At 35.8% G+C, this 14,994-nt stretch overlaps 1 protein-coding gene across 24 annotated transcripts in view; it reads left to right on the forward strand.

The window, feature by feature from the left end:
* The window catches only part of BCAS3 (BCAS3 microtubule associated cell migration factor), a 712,862-nt gene that overhangs the window by 293,300 nt on the left and 404,568 nt on the right, over positions 1-14,994 (forward strand). For all 24 annotated transcript variants that reach the window (XR_013406305.1, XR_013406308.1, XR_013406307.1 and 21 more), the window contains exon 15: positions 9,589-9,853. Coding sequence is in view for 19 of the 24 variants with exons in the window: in XM_077970813.1 (XP_077826939.1) it covers positions 9,589-9,853 (265 nt within the window). In the remaining 5 variants the exon portion in view is untranslated. The remainder of the gene's footprint in view (positions 1-9,588; positions 9,854-14,994) is intronic.

Below are 14,994 nucleotides of genomic sequence, written 5' to 3' on the forward strand. Positions count from 1 at the left end.
TATAGTGGTGTGATCACAGCCCACACCAGCCTTGACCTCCCTGGGCTCAAGCAATACTCCCACCTCAACCTCCTGAGTAGCTGGGACTACAGATAGCTGGGACGACAGGCGCACACCACTATGCCCAGCTAATTTTTCTTTTTTTTTTGTAGAGGCGGGGTTTTACCATGTTGCCCAGTCTAGTCTTGAACTTGTGGGGTCAAGTGATCTGCCCACCTCAGCCTCCCAAAATGTTGGGACTATAGACAGGAGCAACCGTACCTGACTTTTGTTGTTGTTGTTGTTCTTTTGAGACGGGTTTTCACACTGCTGGCATGCAATGACACCAGTATGGCCCACTGCAGCTTCACGCTCCTGGGCTGAAGTGATTCTCCCACCCCAGCCTCTTGAGTAGCTGGAACTACAGGCATGTGCCACCATGCCAGGCTAATTTGTTTTTATTTTTTGTAGAGACAGGTCCTTGCTATGTTGCACAGGCTAGCCTTGAACTCCTGGCCTCCAGCAGTCCTCCCACTTCCACCTCCCAAGGCGCTGGGATTATAGGCATGAGCTACCATGCCCAGCCAATGTATTCTTTGTACACAAAAAGTTTTTAATGTTGAAGAGGTATGATTTGTTTACTTTGACTTGGGTTGCTTATAGGTGATCTCGATTAAGAGTCCAAGTAAGAGACTAATACAGTAACCTGGTAGATGATAGTGTTTTAAGTGTTTTTTGTTGTTGTTGTTTTTTTTTTCTTGAGATGGCGTCTCGGTCTGTCACCCAGGCTGGAGTGCAGTGGCATGATCTCAGCTCACTGCAGCCTCTGCCTCTCAGGTTCAAGCAATTCTCCTGCCTCAGCCTCCCAAGTAGCTGGGATTACAGGTGTGTGCCACCACACCCAGCTAATTTTTGTATTTTTAGTAGAGACAGGGTTTCACCATGTTGGCCAGGCTGGTCTGGAACCCCTTACCTCAAGTGATCTGCCTGCCTTGGCTTTCCAAAGTGCTAGGATTACAGGTGTGAGCCACTATGCCTGGCCACAAGAGTGATAGTAGTATGTTGATAGCAGTGAAAACAGACATTTGGACAGAGTTGGAATATATTTTTATGATGACAATAGCAAACATCTTTGTATAGTGCTTATTAAGTGCTAGACACTCTTCTAAGTGCTGTATGTAATAACTCATACCCAACAACCCTATGAAACTGGCATAATTATTCCTATTTTACAAATGAAGAATCTCAAGGCACAGAGCTGGTAATTAACTTTCATATGGCCATATAGCTTGTAAGTGGTAAATATATTTACTATGATATATTGCCTCTAGGTAAAGCTTAAAATATATATGGCTTTATATTTATAGTACTGTTTCCATGTGTTTTCATAATCTTCTATAATATCAAACTTTGTAGATTATTTTTCATTTCAAATTGGTATTTTAAATCTAATCTGAAAAGAAATTGTATGTGTATGCACAAACGTTTATATGTAGTTATGTGATATATATAAATGGATAGATATACTGTATTTTTGCATTAACAGTTGCCTGAAAGAAGAATGTGTTCCAAGATAATGAAAAATAGTTGTGGGATTTATGTGTGTGTGATTTTTTTTTTTAAATACTAAAGTGATTTTCTGTGTTCATGTTTTATTATTTTATTATATATAGCTATATTCTACCTTGAAAACAAACAAAATGTCTGCTTACTATTGAATGTCATTTTTCTTCAAGCAGATAATCCGTATTTTTTAAAATTAATTAATTTATTTTACAAATTGGGGTCTCACTCTATTGCCCAAGCTAGAGTGCAGTGGCACAATCATAGCTCACTGCAGCCACATAACTCCTGGGCTTAAGCGATCCTTCTACCTTAGCCTGAGTAGCTGGGGCTACAAGTGCACCACTGCACCTGGCTTGCTATTGAATGTTTTAAAGTACCTTAAAAATAAAGTACCTTAATTTCATTGGTCTCATGTTCTTAACTCATGTCTTGTATGGATTTTTCTTAAGGGAAGACTTTCTTTAGTTTTTCCTCTCTGTATTGTGGAGAATCTAATAACACTAACTTTGAATTTCAACTGAGCAAAAGATTATTCCAATAAAAAGAATGCCATTCTTCTCATTGTAGATCTATATTACAAAAAAACTATATTGAAATATTATATTTTGAATTGCATCAACCAAAATTTTTGTCAAAATTTGGTTTTTCTCTTGTTATAAACAACTACATAGTACTCTTGATTTTGCTTTCTTGTCTTCAAGGCCTAAAATTTATTATCTGGTCCTTTACAGAAAAAGTTTACTGACCCCAGTTCTAAAAGAAACCTACACTTCTCTTATGTCCACAAACATTTTCTGTGTTGGTTTTATAGGATTTTAAAATGTGGCCAACCAGGAGTACAAATAGTTTATCTCTTGCTCTTCACAGCTGCTTAGTACCTGAGTTCAAAATACTGACTAGTGAGTGTCTTAAAGAAATAATCATATAAATATGTTTGTGTCCTAAATTTCAGAGCAGGGGTTTAGATAGTGAGTGGTACCTGGACTTGTTTAATATTTGTTATCACAGTTGCCTAATCTGTACATAGTAAATATTATTTGTCATGATATTCATGATATTTAGTGCTATAGAATTCAATCAGTAATGTGACTCGACTCCTATCTAGCTCTTCTTTTTATAACGAGAAAATGTTAATTAGAAATAACGTTCCGTAATTGAGGTCCAAAAATCATGCAGATAATGTCATCATCTTATTACTAGTTTTCCATTTTTACAGGATTTTTCCATTTTTAATAATGTCTGAAAAACCATCCAGCTAGTTAACTAATAGCAACAGTTACATTATTTTACATTTCGTGGATAGGCAACTTGTTATCCTCTGTAATGTTATTGAAAGGATTACACTTTCCCTACTTATTTTGACAGCTAGTATCTTTAGCAGTCCTTCTCTGCTCATTTATATATGCTGATATGTCTTCAAGGTCATAGAGCAGAATCACTTCTCTAATAGCAGTTTTCTAAAAAAGCATTAGATGGAATTCTGTCTTCCTGCCTTGATACTGATTGTTAACACCACCTCTATATCCTGAGTATTCTTAAAATGAAAGAAAGAAACTCCTTTTTATTGATAGACCAGGAAGTGGTCTTGATTATAAGTGTTTTGGAAAAAGATGTTAGATAACGTAGTTCAGTTCACTGTGGCTGGAACATAAATTGCTCAATGATAAATCTCAAGATGCCTTTCTTTATATAGTTGACTCTGTGATGTGAAAATGCATTTCATATTATGATATTAATTTATTCGGGTACTGTATTTCTCTTCTCTTGCTTCTTCTGTTTACACCTTACTTTGTCCTGCTTTTTCCTTTCTCTTGCTTTTCTACTACTTTCATTCTTTCTTTTAATAGGATCCCTGATCTATTCAGAAAAGTCAGTTAAGCTGAACATAATCGTAGGCAAGCTACAGAGGTTAAACACTTCTGAAACAATTATTTATCCGAAATACTGGAATTATTGGCAGTTAAATTTCTCAGCTTTCAGGACAGTCTTTAATTATATCATTAAGGTGTCATTTGGATGTGTCACAGTAGTCGAGATTAGTAGGCATGTGGTTGAATTTTGAGTTTGTTCATGTATTGATAATGTTTGTCTAGCAGCTTTCTAGCAATGAAGTATCTTGTCTTGATACATAAGACTAAAATTTCTTTTTTATTTATAAGATTCCAGGCTCTATTAGAAACTTGTACTTTAATGGCTACCTATAGCTTTTGTTCATGGTGCATTTCTGAAATATGTAGTCTTATTTGAAGATCTAGTACATTGAAAAGTGCTTCTCTGACCACTTGGAGACTTTTACCTAATTCTTGTTATTACAATGAAGCAAATATGCCTCATATACATAGATATGTATATATACAGCTATTTTTTAATTTTTAATTTTTGTGGGTACATAGTAGATATGTATATTTATGGGGTACTTGAGATATTTTGATACAGGCATATAGTACATGGTAATCACATCAGGGTAATTGGGGTATCCATCACCTCAAGCATGTGTCCTCTGTGTTACAAACAATCCAATTATACTCTCTTAGTTATTTTAAAAATATTTTTTAATTATTTAAAAAATTTTTTGTGAGTACATAGTAGGTAGGTGTATATATTTATAGAGTACATGAAATGTTTTGTTTTATCCAGGTGCTGTGACTCACGCCTGTAATCCCAGCATTTTGGGAGTCCAGAGTGGGCGGATTACCTGAGGTCAGGAGTTCGAGACCAGCCTGGCCAACATGGTGAAACCCTTTCTCTACTAAGAATACAAAAATTAGATGGGCGTGGTGGTCCATGCCTGTAATCCCAGCTATTTGGGAGGCTGAGGCAGGAGAATCACTTGAACCCAGGAGACAGAAGTTGCAGTGAGCCGAGATTGCACCACTGCACTCCAGCCTGGGTGACAGAGTGAGACTCCATCTCAAAAAAAAAAAAAAAAAAAAGAAATGTTTTGTTTTAATACAGGCATACGAAGTCGAATAAGTGCATAGTGAAGAATGGGGTACTCATCCCCTCAAGCATTTATCCTTTGAGTTATAAACAATTCAATACATATATATATTTTTTTCTTTTTGAGACAGAGTTTCACTCTTGCCACCCAGGCGGGGGTGTAGTGGCATAATCTCAGTTCACTGCAACCTCCGCCTCCAGAGTTCAAGTGATTCTCCTGCCTCAGCCTCCCCAGTAGCTGGAAGTACAGGCGTGCGCCACCATGCCCGGCTAATTTTTTGTATTTTTAGTAGAGACGGGGTTTCACCACATTGGCCAGGCTGGTCTCAAACTCCTGATCTTGGCCTCCCAAAGTTCTGGGATTATAGGTGTGAGCTACCACACCTGGCCCCAATTATATTCTTTAAGTTATTTAAAAATATATGATTAAGTTATTATTGACTGTAGTCACCCTATTGTGCTATCAAATAGTAGGTCTTATTCATTCTATTTATTTAAAAATGTAAAATTAAATTATTGACTCCAGTCACCCTGTTGTACTATCAAATACCAGATATTATCCATTTTTTTTCTATTTTTTGTACCCATTAGCCATCCCCACTCCCTCCTCCTCCCTCCACTACCCTTTCCAGCCTCTGGTAAACATCCTTCTACTCTCTGTCTCCATGAGTTCATTATTTTGTTTTATTGATTGATTGATTGAGAGGGAGTTTCGCTCTGTTACCTAGCCTGGAGTGCAATGGCGCGATCTCAGCTCACTGCAACCTCCACCTCCTGGGTTCAACAGTTTCTCCCACCTCAGTCTCTGGAGTAGCTGGAATTACAGGCGCACGCCACCATACCAGGCTAATTTTTGTATTTTTAGTAGAAACGAGGTTTCACCATGTTGACCAGGCTGGTCTTAAACTCCTGACCTCAAGTGGTCTGCCTGCCTCGGCCTCCCAAAGTGTTGGGATTACAGGCATGAGCCACCGTGCCTGGCTGAGTTTATTGTTTTAAGTTTTAAATCCCACAAATAAGTGAGAACATGCAAAGTTTGTCTTTCTGCAAGTGGCTTATTTCACTTAACATAATAACCTCCAGTTCTGTCCATGTTGTTGCAAGTGACAGGATATTATTCTTTCTTTTTATGGCAAATAGTACTCCATTGTGTATATATACCACATTTTCTTTATCCGTTCATCTGTTGATGGGTCCTTGGGTTGCTTCCACATCTTGGCTATTGTGAATAATGCTGCAATAAACATGAGAGTGCAGATATCTCTTTGATATACTGATTTCCTTTCTTTGGGGTATATACCTAGCAGAGGGATTGCTGGATCATACAGTAGCTCTAGTTGTAGTTTTTTCAGGAACCTCCAAATTGTTCTCCATGTGGGTTGTATTAATTTACATTCCCACCAATAGCGTATGAGGGTTCCCTTTTCTCCACATCCTTGCCATCTTTTGCTATTACCTGTTTTTTGGATAAAAGCCCTTTTTTAAAACTTGAGGGAGATGATATCTCATTGTAGTTTTGATATTCATTTCTGTAATGATTATTGATGTTGAGCACCTTCTTGTATACTTGTTTGCCATTTGTATGTCTTTTGAGAAAATCTATTCATATCTTTTGCCCATTTTAAAATAGGATTGTTAGATGTTTTTTCTTTTGAGTTGTTTGAGCTCTTTATATTTTCTAGTTATTAATCTCTTGTCAGATGGACAGTTTACAAATATTTTCTCCTAATCTGTGGGTTATCACTTTGTTGATTGTTTCCTTTGCTGTTCAAAATCTTTTTTAACTTGATGTGATCCCATTTGTCTATTTTTGCTTTGGCTGTCTGTGCTTGTAGGGTAATACTCAAGAAATCTTAGCCCAGTTCAATGTTCAGGAGTTTCCTAAAATGTTTTCCTGTAGTAGTTTCATAGTTTGAGGTCTTAGATTTATTTAAATTTTTAATCCATTTTTATTTATGTGTATGGCGAGAGATAGGGATCTATTTTTATTCTTCTGCATATGTATATCCAGTTTGCCCAGCACTAATTATTGAAGAGACTGTGTTTTCCCCAATATATGTTCTTGACATCTTTGTTGAAAGTAAGTTCACTGTAGTATGTAGATTTGTTTTTTGGTTCTCTGTTTTGTTCCATTGGTCTATGTGTCTGCTTTTATGCCAGTACCATGCTGTTTCAGTTACTATAGCTCTGTAGTATAATTTAAAGTCAGGTAATGTGATTCCTCCAGTTTTTTTTTGTTTTGTTTTGTTTTCTTTTCTTTTTGCTCAGGATCACTTTGGTTATTCCGAGTCCTTTGTGGCTCTGTATACATTTTAGGATTGTTTTTTCTGTTTCTGTAAAGAATGTCATTGGCATTTTGATAGGGATTGCATTCAATCTGTAGATTGCTTAGGGTAGTATGGACATTTTAACAATATTGATTCTACCAATCCATAAACATGGAATATCTTTCCATTTTCTTGTGTCCTCTTCAGTTACTTTTTATCAGTGTTTTGCAGTTTGCATTGTAGAGAACTTTCACTTCTTTGGTTAATTGCTAGTTATTTATTTGTAGCTATTGTAAGTGGGATTACTTTGTAAATTTCTTTTTCAGATTGTTCACATTTGGCCTGTAGAAATGCTACTGATTGTTGTATGTTGATTTTGTATCCTGCAACCTGGCTGAATTTGTTTATCAGTTCTGATAGTTTTTTTGGTGGAGTCTTTAGGTTTTTCTGAATATAAGATCATATGTTCTGCAAACAAGGCTCATTTGACTTTTTTTCCAGTGTGGATACCTTTTATTTCCTGTCTGATTGCTCTGGCTAGGACTTCCAGTACTTTGTTGAATAAGAGTGATAAAAGTAGGCATCCTTGTCTTGTTCCAAATCTTGGCAGAAAGGCTTTCTGTTTTTCCCTGTTCTGTAAGATGCTAGCTGTGGGTCTATTGTACATGGCTTTTCTTGTGTGGAGGTATTTTCCTTCTATACTCAGTTTTTTGAGAGTTTTTATTATGAAGTAATGTTGAATTTTTATCAAATGTATTTCCAGCATCAATTGAAATGATTATATGGTTTTTATCCATTATTCTCTTGATGTAGCATGTCACATTGATTTGTGTATGTTGAGCTGTCCTTGCATACCTGGGATAAATTCCACTTGGTCATGATAAATGATTTTTTTTAATGTGTTGTTGAATTTGGTTTACTAGTATTTTGTTGAGGATTTTTACATTAGTGTTCACCTGGGAAATTGGCCTGTAGGTTTCTTTCCCTTCCCTCCCCTCCCCTTCTCTCCCCTTCCCTCCCCTCCCCTTCCCTCCCCTCCTCTCCTCTTCCCTTCCCTCCCCTCCTCTCCTCTTCCCTTCCCTCCTCTCCTCTCCTCTTCCCTTCCCTCCCCTCCCCTCCCTTCCCTCTTTCTTGTTTTTTTCCTCTTTCTTTCTTTCTTTCTTTCTTTCTTTCTTTCTTTCTTTCTTTCTTTCTTTCTTTCTTTCTTTCTTTCTTTCTTTCCTTCTTTTTGATGTATGTGTTTGGTTTTGGTATCAGAGTAGTACTAGCTTTGTAGAATGAGGTTGAAAGTATTCCTTCCTCCTCTATTCTTCTCAATAGTTGGAGTAGGATTGATATTAGTTCTTCTTTAGATGTTTGGTAAAACATCTAAAATTAAGCAGTGAAGCCATTGGTCCTGGGTTTTTCTTTGCTGGGAGACTTATTACATCTTCAGTCTCATTGCTTGTTACTGGTTTGTTCAGGTTTTGGATTTTTTCATCGTTCAATCTTGTTAGGTTGTATGTGTCTGGGAATTTATCCATTTCTTCAAGATTTTCCAACATATTGGCATATAATTGCTCATAGTAGCCTCTAATGATCCTTTGAATTTCTGTAGTATCAGTCATAATGTCTCCTTTTTCATCTCTGATTTTATTTGAATCTTCTTTTTTTCTTAGTTCAGCTAAAGATTTGTCAATTTTGTTTATTTTTCCAAAAAACCAACTTATCATTTTGTTAATCTTTTGTATTCTTCATTTCAATTTTATTTATTTCTGCTTTGATCTTTATTATTTATCTTCTACTAATTTTGGGTTTGGGTTCCTCTTGCTTTTCTAGTTCTTTAAGATGCATTGTTAGATTGTTTATTTGAAGTTTTCCTTTTTTTTAATTTAGGTGCTTATAACTATAAACTTCCCTCTTGGTACTGCTTTCACTGTATCCATATATTTTTTCATGTTAAGTTTCATTCACAAATATATTTATTCTACTGTGCTTTTTCTCTTGTCTGGATTTTTAAAAACACTATTTGACAATTGTTTTAGGTGGTGGAAAATTAATTTAGTCAGTGTAGAAAACTTAAGTATCTGTGACCTGCTTTCCTGTTAGAGGCTATGCTTAAAAATGCTTATAACAGTATCAAATTTTCCTTAGCGTTCTTTAATTTTTTCTCAAATAAGTAAATGGAGATATTTTTGCTCAAGTTGTCACCAGTTGACTGATATTGAGATAAAGGTAGTAAATTCAATTTGCTAATTCAAAAATACTGGAGATTCTTTATTCACTGTATGGTGTGTCTTACCAATTAACTTTCCCTGGCTTAGGTCTGTGGCTCACCACTTGTTTTTGTAAATAAAGTTTTGTATGTGTTTTTTTAACATAACTGCACTCATTCATTTACATATGTTCTATGACTGCTTTGACAGTCCAAGAGTAGAGTTGAGTAATTGCAACAGACAGTAGAGCTTTTACATCCTATAAGGCCATATGGCCTCTTATAGAAAAAGTTTGCAAATACATGAGCCACTGCAGATACATGAGTTATTATTGTTATCAGTTATGTGTGTGTGTTGGGGGGCAAAGGGCACTGAGTGTTTTAAGATCCTAATTTCTTTGCATTTCACCTCTTTTCAAGATCCTGTATCCCTGACTATTGAAATAACATTCTACCTAATGGAGTTTTGGTCAGCCGTCATTGTGAAACTCATCTGTAGAATAAATTTTTATTTATTACCTGATCTTAGGTACATTTGATAATGAGGCAATCATTTATATTCATATTTGGTGATGTGCGATACTCTTAGATAAATCCAAGTAGTTTGAGACATTTTTGTATCTTTTCTTATCTCATTTCTAGGTACAAGACATCTGCTTCAGCCATGACTGTCGCTGGGTTGTGGTCAGTACTCTCCGGGGTACTTCCCACGTTTTCCCCATCAACCCTTATGGTGGCCAGCCTTGTGTTCGTACACATATGTCACCACGAGTAGTGAATCGCATGAGCCGTTTCCAGAAAAGTGCTGGACTGGAAGAGATTGAACAAGAACTGACGTCTAAGCAAGGAGGTCGCTGTAGCCCTGTTCCAGGTCTATCAAGCAGCCCTTCTGGGTCACCCTTGCATGGTAATTTTCTGTCTCCACTGTTGTCTTGAATCTTCCTTCCCTTTGTCCTTATTTTTACAGATCTGGGGTAAAACTAAACTTGTTATAGTCTGTTCATGTAAAAAGAAGATCTTAGGCTTATATGAAATTCTTAATTATTAAATCATTTAATAAATTGGAGCCAATATAGTAATGATGATCTTTACCATGCTATTTTAACTCCCTGTTTCAATATATAAGGGATATTTGGTATCATATTTATGGAATATAAAACTTGGAACTATTTTTATAACTCCAGGGAACTGAACCTCCTTTTTACTTATCTCTTTCAGAACATTGTGTTCAATGGGACACTGTAGTTTATTAAGAAGTATTTATTGTTGGAAAGAAATAGTCATGGGTAATGTGTATTTTAGATAGAGCACCATTTGCTTTTTTTTTTTTTTTTGAAATGGTGTCTTGCACTGTAGCCTGGGCTGGAATGCAATGGCGCAATCTCGGCTAACTGCAACCTCTGCCTCCCAGATTCAAGTGATTCTCCTGCCTCAGCCTCCTGAGTAGCTGAGATTACAGGTGCCTGCCACCACGACTGGCTGATTTTCTGTATTTTTAGTAGAGATGGGGTTTCACTATGTTGGCGAGGCTGGTCTTGAACTCCTGACCTTGTGATCCGCCCACCTCAGCCTCCCAAAGTTCTGGGGTTACAGGTGTGAGCCCAGCTGCATTTTATTTTAAAATGGGATTGGTGGGATTTCTGCTAATGTGTCACAGGAAAAACAAACAAAAAATAGTGTATCTCAGTAATTTTTCTTAGAGCAAGTAGCTGTGTAACCATCATCCCAATCAATAAATGGAACATTATTGGAATCTCTCTTTTGCATACCTTCTGCATAACATTAAACCACAATTCTCATTTTTATGGTAACCACTTCTTTACTTTTTAAAATAGTTCTACTCCTAAGCAAGTGTCCTTAAACACTGTTGTTCCCATTTTATGTAAATGAAATTATAGAGTATGTATATTTTGATATCTTTGGCTTCTTTAATATATTTGTGAGATTAAGTTTTGTTGTTGCAGGTAGGTTTAGTTCATTTATTTACAGCTCTCATTTATTCCATTGTACTTCTATTTATTTATCCTTTCTACTACTGCTGATGTACATTGCATGGTTTCAGGTTTGGGGATAATATGCATACTAATTTTTGAGTGGAAATTCTTGATCATAATGTAGATGAATCTTAACCTTGATAAATAACACTGGAGTGGTTGTACCATTTCATTCCCACTAGAACAATAGAAAACGTTGGCTTTTCTGGAGCATTGCAGATTCCCCTTGATGGGTGACCATATTAGGTTTTCAAGATTGGGGAATCTTATATAGAGAGATTATGGTTACCACAGAAAGTCATTGTTATTTTATTAATTGACCTGAAATTTACATAACATAATGTTCGCCATGTAAACGTGATGGTACATTCATAATGTTGTGCCACCACAACCTCTGTTTACAAAGCATTTTCCTCACTCCAAGAGGAAACCACATATTCTTTAAGCACTTACTCTTCATTCTTCTTTCCCCTAAACCCCTAGCAAACACCACTCTCTGCTTTGTAAATTGTTAAATTTACTTGTTCTGTGTATTTTATATAAATTTAATTATAGAATATATGACCTTTTGTTTCTGCCTTCTTTCATTTAGTATAATGTTTTTGAAGTTCATCCACATTGTAGTATATATTAACACCTCATTCCTTTTTGTGGGTAAATTATATTCCATTGTAGGAATATAACACAATTGATCCATTCATCCACTGATGTACATTTGGGTTGTTTCTACCTTTTGGTTATTGTGAATAGTGCTGTTATGAATATGTGTGTTCACGTATTTGAGTACTTCTTTGTAATTCTTTTGAGTATGTACCTTTCTTAATTTGTTTCAGCTTCTATACTGACCACATTACACATTCTTTTGTAGTATCTGATGAATTCCAGATGTGTGTGTGTGTATATACACACACATACATACTGTAGGAAGCTTTAAGATAGACTGAAAAAATATAGGTAAATGTTATCCTCGGGACTTTTGTAACTCAAAAAAATGGGACCTCTCTACTCCTGAGATCATACTTTATGCTTTTGTTCTATTATTTTTAATGAGAATGATTGTTATTCATGTGTATTTAACTTAACTAGTGACCCATGATATTTAAGGTTGAAAGTTTTTAGAATCAGTCCTAGATGCAAAAGGTCATTGGGAACTAAACATTGAGTATACATGGACATAAAGATGGGAATAGTAGACGCTGGGGACTCCTGGAGGAGGAGAGTGGGAGGGGGTGAAGGCTGAAAAACTACCTGTTGGGTACTATGCTCACTACCTGTGTGACAAGATCATTTGTACACCAAACCTCAGCGACATGCCGTTTTACCCATGTAACAAACTTGCACATGTGCCCCCTAAACATAAAATAAAAATTGAAAAAACAATGCTTATATTTTAAAAAAATAGAATTTTTATAAAATAAAATTTAGAAAGCTATGAGATATTGATATTTTCAGCTATTTGTAAGACGTTTTGTTTCAGACTTAACTAGTTACATGTTTTGGTGTTAGTGTTAAAATTGTGTTCTCTATGTAGATGTGTAGTATAGGTTCTTTGGGGGCTTTTCTTTTTGTGTTAAATGTTTTTCTTAACATAAAATTTTACCAAAATCTTTTGGCAAAGCGATTCACTGTACACATGGGGCAGCTAGGTCAGTAAGAGAAACCACAGATGTATTAGTAAATTAAGAAGAATTTGTGATCCCTACATTTATATGTCTTCAGAAAATATTCCCTTGAGCTTCTTTTTTGTTCTTATTCTTGCTTCTTTATTTGGCAAACCACATAAGAGGTTTCTGTGTTAGGCTTCGAGCATAATATGCACAAAAGATTATGGTCATTCCTACCCTCATGGATCTTCTATTCCATGGGAAAAGACAGATATTAAATGACTGCGAACAAATATCTTTCAATATACTTTTGCTGAAGGTTGCAAAGTTCCAATGAAAGATTTTGTCATTTGTAAAAGGACAGTAGTTAAAGAGCAATACTAGATTTCCAAGTCAAAATACACTGTTTTCGCTGAGCTTTATTGCTTTCATGTCTCTCCTCATGTTTTTTGCAGAAATCTCAGAGAGGAGAATCTACACTGTTTGACTATGCTGCTGTACTTAAGATTTCCTTTGGAAAGCAAGGAATTTCAGACAACCTATTCCTCCTGATAGATAACACGTGTTAAAATTTTATTTCCCTCTATTTCTCTGTGTAGTTTTTCTCATTTTTGAAGCATGGACCTTACAGTGATGGTCATTTTTCTTCATGTTTTTTTGTATCTTACATGTCATAACAAAATGGGCATTGTTGTTGGTTAGTTCTAAAAATGATGTATTTACAGTTTGTGTGGGTAAACAGTCTGATGCTGGTCAAAAACAATGTAAACCATTGAACAGGGAGGGATTCATCTTGAAAATGAATCATGTTTTGGCGGTATTACCGTTGTTTGTCTGTGCTCTTTTTAGCCAAGTAAAGGAAACTGTTAAATAACAGTTGATATAGGGGTATTTCCTTTTTACTCTTTGGACCCAATCCAGTTTAGGTTAGGATTATTTTATCTATTTGCCAATTTTTTTTAACTTTCCAGAGGATGTTTATTTATTTGAAATATATTCTTTATAAATATCTCTTCCATTTCCTATCTTGTTGCCCGAACATCCACTTTGTCTAGTTGAGGAGTTCTTGTGATCCATGAACAGGATAGGAAGAAAATTTACATCTTTATATTCACTATCCTTTAACCAAAAGTAAGCATTTCCTTTTTATTATGAACATGGAAAATACATGACAAAAATATTAACCATGCTTGTGAGACTGTTACCAATAGAAAATGCAGAGATACTCATATCACTTTATATATGAAATATATATCTTGAAGTGTCTTGCATTATTGAATATATTTTAAAATATTGTTTTTACTCATCACTACTGTGAAATTATTATGATTATATAATATTTTAGTATTAATTGATTATATACATTACTATAACACTTTATTTTTAGTATATTGATACTATACTTTAATATAGTTCATTTTCTTTGTAATTATATGTCTTTTCCCCATGCCTTGTAAGTATTATTCTGGGAAATATTCCTCAGGCTTCCCCAGATGGTCCAAAGAGTTTGTGGCACAAAAATGGTTAAGAATCCTTGATCATCATTTTTTCCCTCATCTATATCAGTAATCTCTAACAAATTTTTACTATCATAAGCACTTCCTTTGTTAACCATAAATATGATCTGCCAATTTTCTGCTTAAGATCTTTGTGTCTCACCATATTCCTAGAAGGTTAGAAAATGTCCTATCTTATTTCCAGCTTCTTGTCTAACCATACCTAGATTTCTGTACCCTTCCTTGAATATGCCACATGTATTTATTTTTTGATAACTTTCCTGTTTGCAGCTTTTCTTTATTTGACACTATTATTACCTCTTTGAATGCCTACTAAGCAAGCTAAAATATTACTGCCTCTCTTAAGCCTTCTTTTGCTTTTTGTAGTCTTTGTCAACCTTGATATTGGTATGTTGTGCATACTTCTATCATATTATAATATGCAGGTTATTCATTGACATGTCTAGGCTTCCTATTAGATTGACCTCCATGAGCACAAAGTCTTTTTGGTGTTTCTATTTGTATCTTGGCAATTGATATAGATTCTAAGGCTTTATTTATTTTTTTGAGATGGGGTCTTGCTCTGTCACCCAGGCTGGAGTGCAGTGGTGCCATCTCAGCTCACTACATTCTCCGCCTCCTGGGTTCAAGCAATTCCCCTGCTCAGCCTCCTGAGTAGCTGGGATTATAGGTGCATGCCACCATGCCCAGCTAATTTTTTTCTTTTCTTTTCTTTTTTCTTTGCTTTGAGACAGAGTCTTGCTCTGTCTCCCAGGCTGGAGTGCAGTGGCACGATCTTGGCTCACTGCAACCTCCACCTCCCGGGTTTAAGCGATTCTTCTGCTTCAGTCTCCTGAGTAGCTGGGATTATAGGCGCCCGCCACCACGCCTGGCTAATTTTTGTACATTTAGTAGAGACAGGGTATCACTATGTTGGCCAGGCTGGTCTCGGAC

Source organism: Macaca mulatta, chromosome 16 (assembly GCF_049350105.2).
Source record: "Macaca mulatta isolate MMU2019108-1 chromosome 16, T2T-MMU8v2.0, whole genome shotgun sequence".
In the NCBI taxonomy this organism is placed as follows: domain Eukaryota; kingdom Metazoa; phylum Chordata; class Mammalia; order Primates; family Cercopithecidae; genus Macaca; species Macaca mulatta.